Below are 18,804 nucleotides of genomic sequence, written 5' to 3' on the forward strand. Positions count from 1 at the left end.
ATGTTTTTTTTCAATGTCATATTAATTAGATATAAAATTGATAGTTTGGAGGTCCATTGGACATGAACTATATCTAGAAGATCAATTAATTATATAAAATTTTAAAATATGTCGAGACTTACACAAAATTAAAAAATTAAAAAATATATTAGATAAAATGAAAAAATATATTAGATAAAACGTTGAAATTTAAGGTCCTTTTAGATATTATTTAAAATAAAAACTCATCTAAGAAGCATTTGGCTTGCTAATTGGAGTTATTGTATTTAGAATGTTTAGTCTATAGAGTTAAATAATGTGTCTGATTGATGCTTAGTCTTGTATAATTGTTTAGTCTCGAAAAGTCGATGTTGGATACACAGTTTAATTTAAGTTTAATGCACAATTTATTTAGAAATTAAAGTTTTGGTATTTGTATTTAGGAAGGTTTTTTTAATACTTTTTTTGTTGTTGAATTATACAAAGCTATTTTAGATATCAAATTTTCAAAATTTTAATAATTAAGTTATCTTTCCAAAGAAATATTATTTTCTTCAATATTATTTTTTACTATTATTTGAATTAGATTACTAGTGGCAATTTTGATGAAAGTCCTTTTGAAACTATCCTAATAGAAAATCTATAATTTTAATCATTTTTATTTTTTTTCTGAAATATTTAGTTTATTAAAGTCATTTGTTATAATGTCCTAATATACATATGCTTTCTTTATCCATGATTTCATAACTTTTATTATTATATGAAAGTAAATTATATTTTTTATTACTTTTTTTTTCTTTGTTGGTACAAAATTCTTCTACTTAATATCAACATCAATTTCGACAAAAATACCAAAATCTTAATTTAATAAAAATTTCAATAGAAATATCCCTAAAATTTTGGATGTTGATAATCCCAAAATATATAAATTTAACAATAATACATGTGAACATAATGGAGAGTAAATACAAGATAGNCATTTTTAATGTTAATGATTAATGATTAATGAATCATTAATCAATTTTTTAAAATGTGTAGAGTTATGAACATTGTGTTGTGGAGTGAATTTGTTGTGAAAGATGTAGGTTAAATAAGTAGTGGATAGTTTAGGCCACTCCCCTCAACCCACCCAAGTCCCAACCCAAGTTAGTGGCTCAAACACCCCTTCAAAACATATTTTTCCTCTCATAAAAAACGGGTGATTATACAATGACACTTCGCTAATCTTCTCATCTTACTCATCAAGAACATCATAGCTGTGGATTTGGTAGTTCAACCTCTCCTCAATGTTAGTCATTCACTCAAAGCCCAAACTCCATACTGAGAACTATTTGCAACAGCAAATAACTATTGCCAACGCTTTGCAAGGATAAATTACACCGCGTCCCTCCTTTTCTGAACCAAAAATGAACTCGAGAATTCAGAATTTAGTATCGTATAATAAGTCAAACACGAGTTGCTAAGTTAACTGTGAGATGCATGCTCTATCTGATTTGTCCTAAAATGTATTAAGAATACATAAATGGAAAGAACAAAGAACAAAGAACAAAGAACATTTGGAACAGAGGTATATAACGAAAAATAGTTAAACAATTTAGCCATTATGGGAGAACTAATAATACTAGACAGCTACCTTGAGTATCAGCTTGAGTCAAGTATGTACTAAATTGCCTTCTTTACTGCGCTAAATGCAGAGGAGGTTTCCCATTCATTTGAGAATGTTCAAAGCATGCTTCTTACACCTATCCACAAGTACCAAGGGTTGGGTTGTCTCCCTCATCTCTCTCTATTACATGCTTTATTGATGAATAATGAGATGGGCAATAAGCTAGTTGCCTGGATGACATAGAACAAGCAAGTTATCGTAACTCTATTTGCAACCATTTAATTTCTTGGTCCTCATGAAAACAAGAGGTATCGAAAAATACTTGATTACCACCCCCACCCCGCAAAAAAAGAGCAGAAAAACATAACTATGGGCATTCTTCAACAAATTATAAAACTAATTAGTGCAATAGTAAGAAATGCTAGTAAACAGGTCTGCAAAGCAGCTGAAATGGAACACACAAATTTTAGTTCAGCGAGTGTAGTTTTCAACGGTATTTAAACTCATGCCCTAAAATCAGAGGCCGTGATTCCTGCCTCCCATTTTGCCTGCACACACTCTCTCTCTTTTTTCTTTTTCTTTTCTTGTGAGTTGGTGGGGGTGGGCAAAGCAAGATGCACACAAACTATACAAAGTGAAAATGGAGAAAAAATCATCTAAATTCCAAGACTTGTTGCAAAAAAATTATAGGAGGTAAAAAAATAAAACACAATATTCATGTACAGGTCGGTATTAAATTCTTAATCCTAGATCACCAATATACAGAAGGACGACAGATCTTACTATTGCGAGAACAGCCTGTCTTGCAGCATTTGCCCAAGCTTCGTGAAAAGAAGTTGTTGCTCCTCAAATGTAAGGTTCATTAGTATCTAAAATAAATAAATACCACCAGCAGTCAGCTCACATAACCTCACCGAAAAGATTCTTGCTCTAATAAGAGAAGGTGAATGAATGAGACATTCATCTAACCTGGTCAATAATTGATTCAACGGTGATACTCTGAGACACGACGAATGATTGATGATAGATGTATGAAAACACGGCCATCACCATCTGCATTTGAAAAACCAAATATTTTAACTGCAGGGAACAAGGGTACGAGGGGAACAAGGACAGGAGTAATCGACTATGCCAAAAATATTAGGGGTGCAAATAGGTTGGTTAAGTGCCCGACTAAACTGAACCACATCAGGGGATATGACCAAAATGAGCTGAACTTGCTTGATTTTGTGATGGTTGATCAAGCCATCAATTCTCACTACAGAATCAGATAAAAAAAAGATGGGGGGAAACATGGACAAATACAGAGTTGGAGTGATGATCAAGAGAAGAGCAAGTGGCAGTGAAATTGACAATGGAGGAGACATGGCAAAAGTCTATAGTGCAGAAAGCAACCTCCTGATCATGGAAAGGGGTGAAACATCCTAATTTTCTTTATGAGGGGCAAGGTTGAAGCTACTAGGAGACTTTTTCGAGGTAGTCCTCTTTCACCTTTTATCAGTAATAGGAGACCTTAACAGAATGTCGAAAAGGGATTGTTCTAAAGGTGGGCTAGAAGGTTTCCATATTATCCACCTGAATCACTTGCAATGTTCAAATGTTATTCTATTGTATAGTATAACCAAGCCCTGGAAAATTCTGTTAGGCCTCCAATTATCATCAGGTACAGTGAGAAGGGGCCAAAAAGGGAATTTATCCTTGAGAAGTTAGTTCCAAGGGTCAAGGGTCAGAATGTAGGGGAAAGCACGGAGGGAGTGAGGGAGAGGAATGTTAGCGGGGAGTGTGGGAGAGGAATGTTAGCGCATATACGCAAGGGGAAAGGAGAAGAGATTTTCATCTTTTGTCTATAGTAGAAAGTTATATGGGGAAGGGAAGAGATTACACACCCGACTAGGTTTGCTTCTGTATTGCCTTGGGTCACTTTCTTCCTCTGTTGGTAATACCTCGCATATTGGGCATACCCTTTGTCCTTTCATCTTTTGTCTATTGTAGAAAGTGGTAATACCTTACATTTGCTCTTCCAAAGTCATATGACAATGCTAACAAGTGAGCAAGTGCCAATGACATGCTGTGAGGCACCCTTCAACCGACTGACTGAAGATGAATTCCAGACAGAATATAACAGGACTTTGTCTCTATTGTGAGGAAAAATTCATCGTGGGCCATCATGGTAAAGGAAAAGAACTTGGGGTTCTTTTGGTGTATGATCACAAAGAGGAAATGGAAGGTGACGAGACGAACATGGTTATTAAGCTTGCGTGATGCAAGCAATGGAGGTGGCTATTCATACCTTTGCGTGGAATGATCAAACCCAAGAGGCGTTTGAGAGATTGAAAAATGTCTTGGTAACTCCACCTATATTTACCTTTTGTGGTGTAAACTGATGCGTCTGGAACAGGCTTAGGGCTGTTTTATCCCAATAGCAATTTCCAATTGTATTATTCAGTCATATCTTATCCCCTCAAGCCCAATCTAAATCAGTTTAGGAAAGAGAACTCATGGTGATAGTCTTTGCGGTTCAACGATGGCAGCGCTATTTACTCAATCAGAAATTCATTGTTAGAACAAATCAACAAGCGGTGAAATTTTTGGAACAGAGAATGACAGCCTGAGTTTCAACGATGGATTTTTAAATGGCTGGGCTACAATTTCAAAATTCAATACCACCTAAGTCTAGAAAATAAAATTGTTGATATTGTGTCTGAGGTTACCACTGGTCACTCATATGGCCAATCTTTTAGTTCCAGTCATTTTAGTTAGTTGTTGAAGTGATTACGGAAGAGGTTGCTAATGATCCAAAGCTAGCCAAATCATCCAAAGCCTGGAAAGTGATGCAGGCAGTGTGCCCAAATTGTCCTTTCAGCCAGGCAAACTTTGTATAAAGGTTGGCTCGTTCTCTCAAAAACTTCTTCCCTAATCCCAGCAATGCAACAGACATACCATGACCTCGTGATGGGGTCACTCAGGGTTCTTAAGAACTTATAAAAGACTAGTTTATTGGGAAGGAGGGAATGAAGTCTGACACTAAGCAAATATGTGAAGCAATGCCTAGTCAAATCCTTGGCTGCATATCCCACAGAGCTATTACAACCCCTAGAGGTACCATGTGGTACATGGGAGGATATCACTATGGATTTTAGTGTAGGAATGACTCAATTTTTGTGGTAGTCAAATGCCCAAGTACGCCCATTTTCTACCTCTTAAATCCTGTTCATAGCCGAGTCGTCCTTGGCTGATGTGTTCGTTCAAGAAGTTGTAAACCTACATTGGGTCCTCGCTCAATCTTCTTCTACCGTGATAAGGTCTTTATCAGCCAATTTTGGACTGAGCTATTTCGAACTCTAGGCACAAAACTACAAAGGAATACAATGTATCACCCCAAAATCAATGGGCAAACCGAAGTGGTAAATAAGTGTTGAGACCTACTTACACTGTTTTTGTTGTGAGTTACCAAAGCAATGGGTGAATTGGTTGTGCAAGGCAGAGTTTTGGTATAACACAACTTTACATATCTCCATCGATATTACACCATTCCAGGCTATTTACGGGCAACCCCAACTCCATTCATATGGTGACCAACGAACTCCCAACTCCAAGGATCACCGACACTCCTCTCAGGAAAGAATTAAAAAATTCGCAAATAAACAAAAAGAAGAGAAGTTGAGTATGAGGTGGGAGATTGGGTGTTCCTCAAAATTAGGTAATATCGCCAAACCTCTTTCCAAGCGAATAAATGAGAAGTTGGCAGCCAAGTAATTTGGTCCTAATTACATCGAAAAATAGATTGGGCCTGTGAACTATAAGAGCTTTGTTTGGCAGACATGCAATGTTCCATCCTGTGTTTTCATGTTTCCCAGCTCAAGAAGACACTTGGAGAGTTGTTGACACCATCGGGACCTCCATTGTAGACAGATGACTGTGAGCGTATGGATGAACAGAATGATATCCTGGGACATAGAGAAGGCACGGGCACAAGAGGAACCGAATTGTTGGTTAGAAAAACTTACCAGAACATGAAGCTACTTGGGAAGCACTTGCTGATTTTCGTCTCTAGTTTCCAAACTTCAACCTTGAGGACAAGGCTTCAATGTCTCAAGGGGTTAGGCCCCCAATTCACATTAAGTATGCGAGAAGGGGCAAAAAAGGAAATTTACCCTCGACAAGTAAGTTACAAGGTTAGAGGGTAGGGGGGACCATGAAGTGAAAGTGGAAGAGGAATGTTAAGGTACATACCTAAGGGAATGGAGGAGGGATTTTCATGTTTTATCTGTTGTAGAAAGTTGTAAAAGGCAGGGGAGAGATTGCCAGCCCTTTCTAATCAGCTAGGTTTGCTTTTGTATTGCCCTAAGGCACTTTCTTCTTCCGTTATTAATATATAGTAAAGAGGTGCATTACAAATGCTTTCTGCTCAAGTGTTTAAGAAGACTTCATGCTACGAAGTTAACCTCCCAAATTTCAAGTGACTGGGATCAATTGTTATAGGAATAGACTCGAAGAGGTAGGATATCTTTCTGTCTTGACCTTTGAACTACATAGAATGCCTTTGAGCAAAAGCCTACCTCAAAATGCTTAAGGAATCTTATTGTAATAATCTGGGGGAAAATTACGGAATGGAAAACGATAGTGAAAGGAGCCAAGGATATTTTCCAATAACAGAATAATTATTTGAGGAAGACAACGATAGTGAGAGGAGAAGCCACTTAGTGTGATGGAGGATCATCACTCTGCCTTCAGATTGTGGGAAGGGAAGGAAATATTACGAAAGGAAACACCCCACTCGGGAAAGTGGCTATGGAGGAAATTCTTGAAGGAGAAGGATGCTCTTTGGTACAAAATTGTTTCCAGTAAATATGGTTTACATAAACTGGGTAAGAACACAAAAAACACAATGAAGCTGATTGTCGAAGCCCTTAGGTGAGTATCTCAATACTTAAAAGACCTTTCTTCTCTCCCCTCATTTTACAAAGTCAGGAATGGTAGATGGTGGTTACGTTTTTTCTCGGGAGGATACTGCTAAACAAAGAACGTGTACAACTCAGGGAGGGTTCTTATAATTGTAATTTGAGTTTTCCCTCTAAATTTAGTTGTTTACTTGGGTAATTTGGATAGTTATGTATGATGAGCAGGACGAGTCATCTACTATCCAATTCACCCAAGTGCCCGATATATCTAAATAAAGAGGGAAAACTCAAACTTACAGCTGTATGTGATGTTAGGGATAAAATATTCTTTACCATCTAAACTAATTCAGCATACCTGGCAATCCATCCTATCTGTGATTCCACCATGTCCAGGAATGCTATCACCAAAATCCTTCAAAGGGATACAACAGCGTCATATTTATGAAGTTACAAAATTGATAGGGCTTGACATAAGAAAAATGAGGAACCTTGATTTTAAAAGCTCTTTTGAAGCCGCTAGCAAAGAAGCCACCAAAAGGAGCTATTATTGATGCAAACAAACCAAGACATATAGCATGCCACTGAACTCGCAAAATGGTGACATCTTTCCATGGGAACTGCCAAACAATGACCTAAGTTAGAAAAATAAATATAGATGGGCAAATAAGAACTAATTGTAATATCAAGAAGAAACAGCTAAGCTCGCAAATCATAGAATGCAGACTATTCCAAGAATGCAATAAAAAATGCTTATTGGCAATCTCAAACAAATCCATCTGTTAGAGCTTTCCGGCTTCCAACAGAGGGTAAACTATTTTGATCCAGTCCAACAAGGTCAAAACGAAAAAGAGCATGACAGAACATAAGACTAGAATGGTGTCATCATCTTCCATAGCTCACGCACCATCATCTCCATTTATGACAATTATATTGCTATTAGTGCAAATAATTTCCATGTTCATTTGATTGTATTTACTGTAAATTTCATTCACAAACCAGCACAATCCTTGGCCCTATCGTTGGCCAACGATTATGTTTTTTTTTTTTCTCCTTTTGTAGATGGATTCCATAAACATCTTTGACCAACTGAGACTATATATTAAAACCTAATATGGAGTGTCCACATAGCTAATACCTTTTCAGTCAATGTTTCTGGCGTGAAAGCTAAAAAGATTTGTTTACTCAAATAAAATGAATATATGATGTCAAAACGAGACACTTCCAGAAAGAAGACAGGATCAACCTCAAAAAAAATGTTGAAAGCACATTTTTCTAGCATGCTAGGCAGAGGGATCCCTCTTCCCCCTGCCCTTCTAAGCTGTATCCCTGCTTACTGGTATCATCTTTTATCTCTTACCCGGTAAAGAAAGGGTTAATGTAATGATTTTCTTTATGAAAAAACCTGAGAATATAGCTATGTAATCCTCGCATGTAAAAATCATAGAATTGGATTTTTAAATCATGTAAAAAAAAAAGGTAAACTAATGAATTTTTATAATTAGCCAATTGCTTGTACTGATCAAATTAGTTAAAATACAATGCTTGTTAAAACAATGGAGTAATACACAAATCTTTTTCGATAAATAGCAATTAAAGAGATAGATCTTAAGAATTAAATGTCAAGATTGTAAAAATTGGAACTAAATATTTGGTTTTTTTATTTGTTATTTTTTTATTTTTGATAAGAAACAAGGAAACTGGACGTTTATGACTGACGAATAGCAAATAAGGGTTCTCAGATTGCCTAATGATGATGAACTTGAGAAGGAGAACTGGGACTGTTTTTCCCAGACCAACATATGTGGTTAGTAGGAAAAAACACACAGATGAAGCAAATTGAAAAGCAAGTACATTTACCTAAACGGTAAAAGTACACACGCACATACATATATAATAATCAGATTCAAGCAATACCACTTTACTGACCCATGAAGGAATCCATCCAGGTAAAGTAAAATATTCTGGTGAGAACAAAGGACCCGGATCACAGTGAAGCCACCCAGTTGATAAATCCTGCATTTGTATCCCAGATAAGTAGACATGATTATCTTTAAAACAAAAATTTAGGACACTAAAAGAGAATCACCTTTCTTGGACAAGTGAGCCAACTGAATCGACCCATGATGTTTGCAAGCTGCACCAGCACCAGCATTTTAATAGCATCATTATTATAATCACTTTTTTTACTGTTATCATCATGTTTCCAGGCAGTTAAAGCATATTCACAGACAAGGATTTTTTAAGGAAACTACACAATCTAATCACATGAAATAAAAATAAAGTTAAATCGTCATTCAACCCTAAAGCTTAAGCTGATGAGTTACCATAAATCAATTATATCAATACTTTTAGCACTCTGTCTCACTTATGGGGTTGAAAATTTGTTGAAGGTCCAACAAATGTAAATCGAGGAAATGCATTACCACAGTTAAAACACATGATCTCTTACTTTGATACCATATTAAATCACCAATCAGCCCAAAAGCTTAAGCTGATGGATTACGGTGAATTTAGTTATATTAATACTTTTAACATATCTATACATCGGTAAACATTTAAGTAATAGAAATTAACCATCAAGAAACATGTGCAAAATAAAACCATAAACCAAAGTAAACGTGCCCACTTTAACAAGTCCACGTCGGAAAATATGAAATTAAAAATCAGAAGAATAAAGAAGTAATATTCCAAAGATATATAGTAATTGAAGGTTGATATGTAATAGGTTCTGCCAGATCAATTAAAGGCAGAATCCATTTCTTTAAGAAGCTACAACCTTCCATACACGAGGCAAATGAACAACACATGGATCAAGTTAAGGAAGGACTATTCTCATTTCTCAGTTATTTTCCCACCTAAAAAGGGAACAATTTAAAGTTAAAACATATATTGTTGTAGTCTATTCTGTCGCAAAAGCGGCCCCAGTTTAGAAAATAATCATGTAAAGCCCGGAAGATAAGATCAGTGCTTTTTTTTTTTTTTTAATACGAAACAAAGTTATCTTTTGAGAAAAATGAAAGAGTACAAGAGCATAAAAAAACCAGAAAAAGGAATCCTAACACTAACTACAAGAATAATCCCCAATCCAAAAGAATGAGATCAAGCTCTAAAGATCATTTTGTTCCTTCCAGATAAAATTGCCCACAAAATAATGAAAAAAAATGCATGCCAAACAATTCTTCCTTTATCACGAACATGAGGCTTTAGGAGAACATCCTTTATCAGACAACAAGCTCTGTTGCAGCCAATCCCAGTTCTTTGTTGGACACATTCAACAGTACTTTGTTTTCCCTCCAAGTAAAAACAATGTCGAAGTATTGAGAACCTGTGCAGCTAAATACCTATGGCTCTGATGGAATTTTGAAAGAAATAAATAAAAAACTATTCCATAATTCTTCTTGTGAGGACAGAGATATTTGGGATGTTATTCAATTCCAAGCTAACCCGTGTTGCATAAGCTTTTTGTGTATTAAAAGCTTACGAAGTAGGTCTTGTGCTAAAGTGGGGTATTTGACTTGTCTCAACACAGGGAAGAGTCGACATCTATTTTATGATTATTCTATCCTGGCATTTCAAGGGATTGGGTTATTGGCGGAAGTGTGTGAGTTATAGTATATATTATCATGACATTCATGTATATAACTTCAGATTTAGAGACCTATTATTACATTTTTCCCTTTATTGTAATTTTACATTCTTTTAGTTTAGGGCTCTCATGTGGAGCTACGTATTTGTGAATTTAGTATAGGAAAGATATTAGCTATTCTCTCAATATTGAAGAAAAACATGCTCTTGTCAAAGGCGTCATTATCAAATACAATCCTTCTTGATCATCCTTCAAGAAACCAAGAGTAGTAACATTGATAGACCTATCTTTCTCCATTTCCAATGTCACTGATGAGTTTGAATCACTTGTTTATATAAAATCATAGCCAGGATTCTATTGGAGAGGCTGAAATGTGTGATTCCAAGCACTATCATAGAGAATCAATTAGCTTTTGTAGCAGGGTGTCAAATTCTGGACGCCTCTCTTACTGCAAACGAGCTCATTGAGGAATGGTATAGAAGCGGTTGAAAAGGTCATCAATAAGGTAAATCGGGATTTCTAGATGAAATCTTGAGAGTTAAGGGGTTTGGAGACAAATGGAGAAGCTGGATAGAGAGTGCATTTCATCAGAAAAATTTTCAATCATTATCGGTGGAAAACTGAGGGGCAAAATTTGGGCATTCTAGCCTAAGGCAAGGTGACCCCTTTCAGCTCATCTTTTTATTTTAGTAGTTGATTGCCTTAGAGAGGTTGTTGTCCCATTCCTCTCGGAGAAAAATTGATTACTTCAAATTCATCATCTACAATTTTTGGAATAAACCATTCTTTCTTCCACTCACAAGGAAAAAGAAAAAAACAAACCTTTTCAACGGACAAAAGTCTGAACTTATTTGGTCTTTAGTCTTGAACTTATTGGGTATAAAATAATGCTTCTTTAATTTAGCACTTGACAAACCGTTATTTATTATGACACTTTCTTGGGTTTTCCCCTTCATGGTAATCCAAAAGCAACATCCCTTTTTGGCAGCCTATCATTGATAAAGTAGAAAGAAGACTTCTTAGTTGCAGCCACATTTTTATCTCAAAGAGGGATAGACTTTCTCTCATTAATGCAACTTTGGCCGATCTGTATTTCTGTCACTTTTCTCTTTGCCTAGAAAGGATGTCCTAGCTATAGAAGAGATCTTCCGAAATTTTCCATAATCTGGTAACAAGAAAACAAAAAGTATCTCATGTTCTAAAGAGGGAAAAGGTAAAATGACTTCGGTTGAATGGAGAGCTTGGTATCCTTGATCTAATGAAGAGAAATAAAGCTTTATTAGCCAAGTGGTATTGGAGATTCCACATTGAAAATATGGAGGAAGTTGATTGTAGCAAATTTTGGGTCTTCTCATTTTGATTAACTAGTCAGAATTGAAGTCAGAAACTTCTTCCTACAGCCGTTGGAAGCACATTCTTCAACCAGAGGACGTTATTGATTCAAATATTTGATCCAAAGTTGGAAATGGCCATTCAACTATTTTTTGGCATGATTTATGGTTGGGACAAAATCCTCTAAGTGCATCTTTTCCTGTTTTATTCGCATTGACAAAAACAAAGGATCCCTCTGTGGCAGACATTTTGGTACCACAAAAACGCCTCATGGATTATGAATTTTTGCAGAAATCTAGAGAATGAGAAAATACCTCAATGGGAATCTTTGTTGACCTCTTTCTCGTCTTATCAATATATTCATAAGGAAGTGTCACCTGTTTTTATTCAAGGCAAAGAAGCTATTGCACTACCAAATCAATGGGCAGAAAATTCTCGAAAATGTCCCAACTTATGAAAAGCCATTCAGAAGGATTTCTATCCAAAAAAGATCAAGTTCCACCTTTGGGAACTCAACCACACTTGCCTAAATACCCTAGACCGCTTACAAAGAAGTTTCTGATGGGCTCTATCAACAAAATGCTGCAGTTTGTGTAAATCAAATAGTGAGTCCCAGAAACATAATAACTTCACTCAATGCCTTATTGCTTCAAAGATTTGGTCCCATTTACTCACTCGCTCCATTTGGACATGGACTGACCCTATTAAGGTGCAAGATTGGTTGTCTCTAATTCTAATTGAGCATCCTTTCAGGGTTGAGAAGAAGATTACTTTTCTATAGATCAATAGAGCTTTCGTATGGATTGTTGGGAATGAGAAAAATGCAAGAATTTTCAGCAACAAGGGGAATCCATCAATGTCATAGTCGAACACATGATACTTTTGGCTTTATGCTGTAGTAAACATGTTCCACTTTCTTTGTAACATTTTTTGGATAGATTTCGTTCCTTTTTTTATTTAACATTTTATACCATCNGCCCAACTTTCATTTAGAAATAACATGAAAGAATACAAGGGTATACAGAACGGAGTCCAACTAGAGAAATGACCTCCAATTAGGAAGAATGAGACCTAACAAGTAATTACAATAAAAAATTAAAAATTAAAAATAAAATTTAAAAAAAAAAAAAAAAAAAAAAAAATCACCGTCATCCAAAGAGAAATATTGAACCTAATGAGGGACCAAATGTCAAAGAGTCCCTCACACTCCTCTAAAGGTATCATTGTTCCTCTTCCCAAAGACACCATAAAAGAACACAAACTCCATCATGCCACAAGAACATACCCTCTTCCAATAAGGGGGAAGGGGAAGGAACACTTCAATCATCTACCAGTAGTACATGCATCAGGCTAGCTGGAATCCGAACACAAAAAGAAAAAAAGAAAAATTAAAAAAAAGTGGTTCTAGACACATACTAGCTGCAATCTAACACATCAAAAAAGTAGTTCCAACTGCATGAGCAAATGAATAGATCCAAAGGATATGACCCAAGTCTTCCTCTGCCCCCACAAAGAATGCAACAAAACGGACCACCAAAGAAAGCATCTTTCTCAGAAACCGATCAACAGTGTGCAATCTTCCATGGATAACTTGTCAACCAAGGCATCAACCTTCTTAGGAACTTCACCCACCAAAGAAAGCATCTTTCTCAAGAGCCGATCAAGAGTGTTCACTCTTCCATGGATAACTTGTCAAGCAAAGACAATATCACTAGAGGGAGAAAAGTTCAATAAGCCCCAAAAGAACAAGCTACCAAAAAAAAAAAAAAAAAAAGTAGGGTTAGGAGTACAAAAATGAAAATCCCTTCTCCCCTGCCTAAACCAACTAAAACTCCCTGATCAAAGATAGGAGAGTTGAGACATCTATCCCCCTATTGGATAACGAGTGATGGAAATCGAGTGAAAGAGAGGGAGAGCTTCTAGAATGATTCAAGACATCAGCCATAAAGCAGTTCTTCATTGAGAACAAATTATGAACAAATTATCTAAACAGGGAAACGTAAAGAAAAGGCATTGAACCTCCACCCACCAATTCTTCCCAAAAGTACGTATTCCAGACCATCACCCACAAAGCTGTTAGCAAGGTTAGAAAAACAAGGGAGCTCATTTGCAATTTCTTCCCACATATTTCTGTATGTGCCTTTAACCCAGCCCAATGTGCTTGAGGATGAGGACCTTGCTTGCTTTAATCCTATACCATCAATGAAATTGTTTCCTATCCAATACACACACACAAGATATCCAACCAATGTCATTATCGTCTAGGCCTTGCCCAAGTTTGATGGCCAAAATAAACTTCAAGACGTTTATATTGCCATCTTAACATCCTCCTCCTACGAAGAAGAAAAATGTCTCTATCCAATCATTAAATAAAAGGAAAAAGTTTGCATGGCATCACTAATGCATTTCAGAAGATGGAAGCTAGCTTTATGAATATCATGTTATCAAGGACTGTTGAGAGCACTGATGGGGAGATTAGTAAGAAATGGATTTCCCATAGTGTCCTAGTTATTCTCAATATAAACTAGAATATTACAATACCTACTATTTCCTTGAGAGTGTTGCACAGTAAGTAGAGAATTAAATTAATTTAAGTGCATTAAACTTACAATAGAGATTAAGAGTCAAGTTCAACAACTTTTTACTTGAAAAACAATGTTTCAAATCATCTCATAAAAAAAAATTCAAAACAATGCAACCATCTCAAGCACATTGAAGACCATTGTATAATAGATAGGCAAAGACAAGGTACAAATTTTGCCAAAGTTGGTCATGTTCACAAAGAAGAAAGTCATTAGATATACTCCAAAGATGCACAACATTAGAAATAGCAGGAAAAGAGATTCTAAATTAGCATCACCATAAATGCCGAGATAATAGTTGTCACAGAGGCTCCTATGAATCCCTCCCAAGTTTTCTTTGGAGATATTTTGATCAACGGGGTTTTTCCAAAGAAAAATCCAAAGAAGTATGCAGCAATATCATTTATTACAATGAGTGTTGCTGGAAGAAGAAACCTGCGCATGCATTTGGCAATCTTTCAAAAAACATATCTAAAAAAAATCCAATAAAACATCAAAAGGAATATAACCAAAGATTTAAAACTTGTACTCAAGTAAAGAACAGTAAATATTAACTATTAAGATAGATGGAACTTGATGCCATAAAACCTTATTCACAAACTCTTACAGTTTATCAAAAGGAACAACCTCTAACTTTTCATTTTTTATAAAAAAATAATAAAAATAAAAACAATTTTCATTGAGAACAAATGGAAGAGTACAATTGCATATAAGAAAACCACAAAAAGGAGCATCTTAAAGAAAGAGACTTCAATCAAGAAAAATAAGACCTAGCAAATAATTACGAAAAAGATTCAATACCAATACCCAAAAAGAGACATTAAATCTCGCAAGGGACCAAACATGAACGGCCTCCCTCTCCAACACTCTAAAATTTCTATTATTTCTCTCACCCAAATACCCGACAACAAAGCACATACACTCTGGTTTTCCATAAATAAATAAAAAATAAATAAACAAAAATAAAAAACCCTCTTTCCGAAAACAACCACTCACTTGATCAAAAGGGGCGCCACCCTCATCCACCCCTTCCCACAAGAGTCTCCTCATTAAACATTCAATGATCTTACTGACAAAGATAGCCATTATAAACAAGGGAAGAAAGTAGATCAAGCTCCTACTCAATTGAATCAAAGTAAGTCTCTCTCCTTCAAAAAAAAAAAAAAAAAAAAAAAAAAANAGCCGTTTCTGGATTTTTTTCACCACCAAGTTCTGAAAATGAACACTTCTCGGGTTACCCCCAAGGGAAGACCAAGAAAATATGCTTAAGTTGATCAATAATGTGATCCAATGAACTGATAATCTACACATCCTTCTCTTGAATCAAATAATTCAACGTCTGAAAGCAAAACTAATGAAACTGATGTTTGTGGTAATTTCCATGTTGGGTATACTTTCTGCATACACCATAGATGAGATAATTTTCGTTTAAATATTTTTATATGTACCCTAGTTTCCCGAGGTCTCTACTATAAGAAATGTATTGATATAACTACCATAGTATAGAGAAGATTATAAATATAGAGTTGCATAAGAAACCAAACGAAAGATCCCTCATGCTACTTACACCCTGGTGTCAACAATTGAGATGCAATCACGCAATAATTAGCTAAGCAAAAGTCCCAAAAGAAATCAAAACAAGGACAATTTTATCATAAGGAGAAAATGGAGAACTGAATGAAGTAGAACAATGGACAATCTAAATGCAATTTAAATTACCAGAAGATTCCTTCGAAGATGTTAGCAACAGTGAATGAAGACTGTGTAAACACAACTATCAAGATCATGTGTGTCCACGCATACTGGCCAAACTGATATTTGTACATTTTCTTTTTTAAAGTAAGAATGAACCACATAAAACCTGATCAAGGCAACAAACAAAGTTACTTCAACAACACTCGTGAAAGAACAACTTAACTTTATTATCAGTCAAAATAAAAGAACTGAGCAAACAAAATGCCAATTAAACATAATCCAAGTTATAAAAAGGAGGGAGAGATTAATTCTCATAGCTGAAGTTACGTCACTAAGCATAATGCTAGGAGGTACCTGCAATATACAAGAAATAACAAATGGCCATATGATACTTGACGAGGTAGCTGACAAGCTGATATAGAACTTTATCTGTTGTTACAGTATTGACAAGCCGTTGACTGAGAAGGCGGCCATAAACAAAAAACATTGCCGTGAAGAAGAAGTACCTACATAGAGTTTGGGAATGATATAATAACTTTAACTATTCAATAACTGCAATAGTGTTTTATGGAAGAATATTAACTGTGGCATTTAATTGAAAATCATAAACTCTCATTGGTAAAAACAAATCCTTCTTAATAAAAAGCAGATACATATAGTACCAGTTTAATAACCGGAATCCTGGGAGCTGCCTATCTTCATGGGTCCTCCTGAGTAGATTGAAGAGTTCTCGAGCCATAAAGATTTGGATTACAACCACCATAGCCATAATATATAGATGTCCAAGGTATATTACTAATGCAAACCCTCCAATCATCCAGACAGATGAATAGGCACGAACTAACATTGACTTGTATTTATTTCTGTCATTAACAAGTAAATTGCTTCCATTTAGCTTCAAATCCTCCGCAATCCCCTGAAAAAATGGATGGTGAAAAGCTCAATCACTCATTAATTTTACAAAACCAATACACAACTCAAAGCATTTTCCTGTCCACCAAGAAAGCAAATGTTAAGATTGCCAAAACTGAATACTTTCCCCCCTGCAATCTCTTTAAAAGGGAAAATAAATGAAGTGACCAAAAACAAGCAAAAGAGGAAACAGTATCCTTAATTATTAGTTTTAAAGTGCAGATGAACACTACTTGAAGAGCACCAAATTAAACAAAAATGGAAGGAAAAAACTACCATCATTAGTAACTTCATTGACAAGTTCTAGAAAATCATACTCATTTGTGTGCATACCATTTCCCTAAGGCAGCAAAAAAAATATCTGGAAAAAAAAAGCTAATGATGTAAGGCGAAAAACAACAAAAGGAAAATGAAGGTGGAGAAACCTCATTCGATCGCCTGCGGTGTCGAAGCCTAGGGCTGGCGGGATAGTTAATACTATTTTCTCTCTGCATATCTCTTCAAACCAGATCACACATCAATGTTGTATCCCTGGTAGAACAATCAGACAAAACACCAGCACAAGCGTCAAGCGATTACAGGAGGCAAATGATTCAGTTCAGCTTAGATTAGCATAACCAATAGCAAACCAATAACCTCAACAACACGATAAAAACAAAATCCAAGAACAAAAGAGCGAGTGAAACCTGGCGAGGCTCTGCGCAGAAGAAAACAGGTGGAAAACGGCGACAAATCAAAATGATTTTAGTCAGAATGATGATGAAAATGAGATGAGAGCGAGAGGCAAAGTGAAGAACGAAAGGTTGATCTCAACGTGTTGAGTAGTGAAGGGATTACATATAACATACATTACACGAAGCTGATAGCCCGTAATTTGCCTGTGAATTTGATGAGCGCCGAAGGAGAAAACGTGAACTCCAATGGAAGATTTCAATACAATCGGTTTCCAATTGAGGAGAGATTCACAACTGTCAGTTCATCTTTCTCACACATCACATTTGACGACGACGACGACGACGACGACGATGGTGATAATCTCGCACTGAAACCTACGAACTTCAACCCAAAATGATGGATTAATTCCTTTACAAAAATAACCTGTTTTTTCGTTAAAAATATAAAAATAGCCCATTTGCAAAGATTTGCAAAAATATCCCTAAATAATTGGATATTTGCTATTTTTAACCCTAAAAGTTTTTTAGTTTACAAGATTAACCTACATAATCGAAATAAGTTGCTAATTCGAAACTTCGATGATGTGTTAAATTACTTAAATACCCTGATGCGTAAACAACCTAAGACGAGCTTACTTCTTATTCCTGTGTTCGATCTCTTTCACCTCTGCCTCACTTGTGATCATAAGAGATGTTCTTTGAACCTGTGAGGTTAGGGTCTCGTGGGGACTTGCCTAAACAGGACGGAAATTTCTCATTTAGATGAGGAATGAGGGAAGATGTGTTGACTATGGCTACATGTCGGATGTCTCCGTCATGCTTGTCCAAGACGTATTGTTCATGGTCGCATGCGCATTCTAAACCTCTTTTACATGCTTTCATGTTAGATAGGTTTTTACTATTTCATGTTGTTTCTATATGATGGTGTATGACCCGTCACCAAAATCATATCTACACCTGCCAGGGCTAAAATGCCACAAAATGTACTGTAGGGAGATGTGACTGGTTGTTAACTATTCCTACAAGGGTTATATGCTATTAAGGTCTTCGTTGTTATCTACTTGCTTTTAGCTCATAACATTGTTTTCTTTACAATTATTTTCAACGTATTTCATCGTTCACGTTTTCTAAAATCTTTCTCTCAAACATGACTCGAGACTTGAGTATATGCCGATATTGTCCGCAAAGTGTGAGTTTTACATGGCTGACTTGTTCGCTGAGTTGGAACAAGTGACGCCCAATCTTTGTCTCATTGTTGTAAGAGTGTGATTGAGACAAGTGGTATCAGAGCCTAGTCGGCTCTTTGGAAAGTAGCACACAAACATGTCCACCAAAAACAACTAGGCAAGTCTTGATAGAAAAGGGCTTTTGGAGTCTCGCATGAATGAGATTATTGCTAAGGTCGACAGGAACGATGAGATGGTAGGCCTCCGTGAGTTAATGTCTGACGCAAATTAATGATTAGGGTTGAGGCCCTAGAAGACAAGACCACAACTGTTGGTGGCATCGAGCGTAGAGATAGCTTGATGAGCTTTGT

At 36.0% G+C, this 18,804-nt stretch overlaps 1 protein-coding gene and 1 long non-coding RNA gene across 8 annotated transcripts; both read right to left on the bottom strand.

The window, feature by feature from the left end:
* Nucleotides 1-1,144: 1,144 nt before the first annotated feature.
* Nucleotides 1,145-17,682, bottom strand: LOC111782534 (phosphatidate cytidylyltransferase 1-like). 7 transcript variants are annotated; one of them, XR_002813135.1, is made up of 15 exons: nucleotides 17,442-17,682; nucleotides 17,230-17,290; nucleotides 17,019-17,124; nucleotides 16,344-16,597; nucleotides 16,036-16,187; nucleotides 15,706-15,847; nucleotides 14,265-14,421; nucleotides 8,573-8,620; nucleotides 8,401-8,499; nucleotides 6,975-7,103; nucleotides 6,842-6,898; nucleotides 2,555-2,638; nucleotides 2,369-2,454; nucleotides 1,613-1,815; nucleotides 1,145-1,374 (listed from the first exon to the last, which is right to left on the bottom strand). XR_002813135.1 is itself a non-coding variant. In XM_023663298.1 (14 exons), coding segments are annotated over exons 3-14 (1,278 nt in total). In that variant the 5' UTR covers nucleotides 17,088-17,124; nucleotides 17,230-17,290; nucleotides 17,442-17,682; the 3' UTR covers nucleotides 1,145-1,368. The 7 variants fall into 7 exon arrangements, 6 of the variants coding, with proteins under 6 accessions (XP_023519066.1, XP_023519065.1, XP_023519064.1 ...); XM_023663298.1 differs by lacking the exon at nucleotides 1,613-1,815 and having other exon boundaries at nucleotides 1,145-1,369; XM_023663297.1 differs by lacking the exon at nucleotides 1,613-1,815.
* Nucleotides 9,297-12,366, bottom strand: LOC111782537. The gene is made up of 2 exons (XR_002813136.1): nucleotides 9,931-12,366; nucleotides 9,297-9,835 (listed from the first exon to the last, which is right to left on the bottom strand). It is a non-coding gene; the product is annotated as an uncharacterized LOC111782537 (long non-coding RNA).
* Nucleotides 17,683-18,804: the final 1,122 nt, after the last annotated feature.

Source organism: Cucurbita pepo, chromosome LG20 (assembly GCF_002806865.2).
Source record: "Cucurbita pepo subsp. pepo cultivar mu-cu-16 chromosome LG20, ASM280686v2, whole genome shotgun sequence".
Lineage (NCBI taxonomy): Eukaryota > Viridiplantae > Streptophyta > Magnoliopsida > Cucurbitales > Cucurbitaceae > Cucurbita > Cucurbita pepo.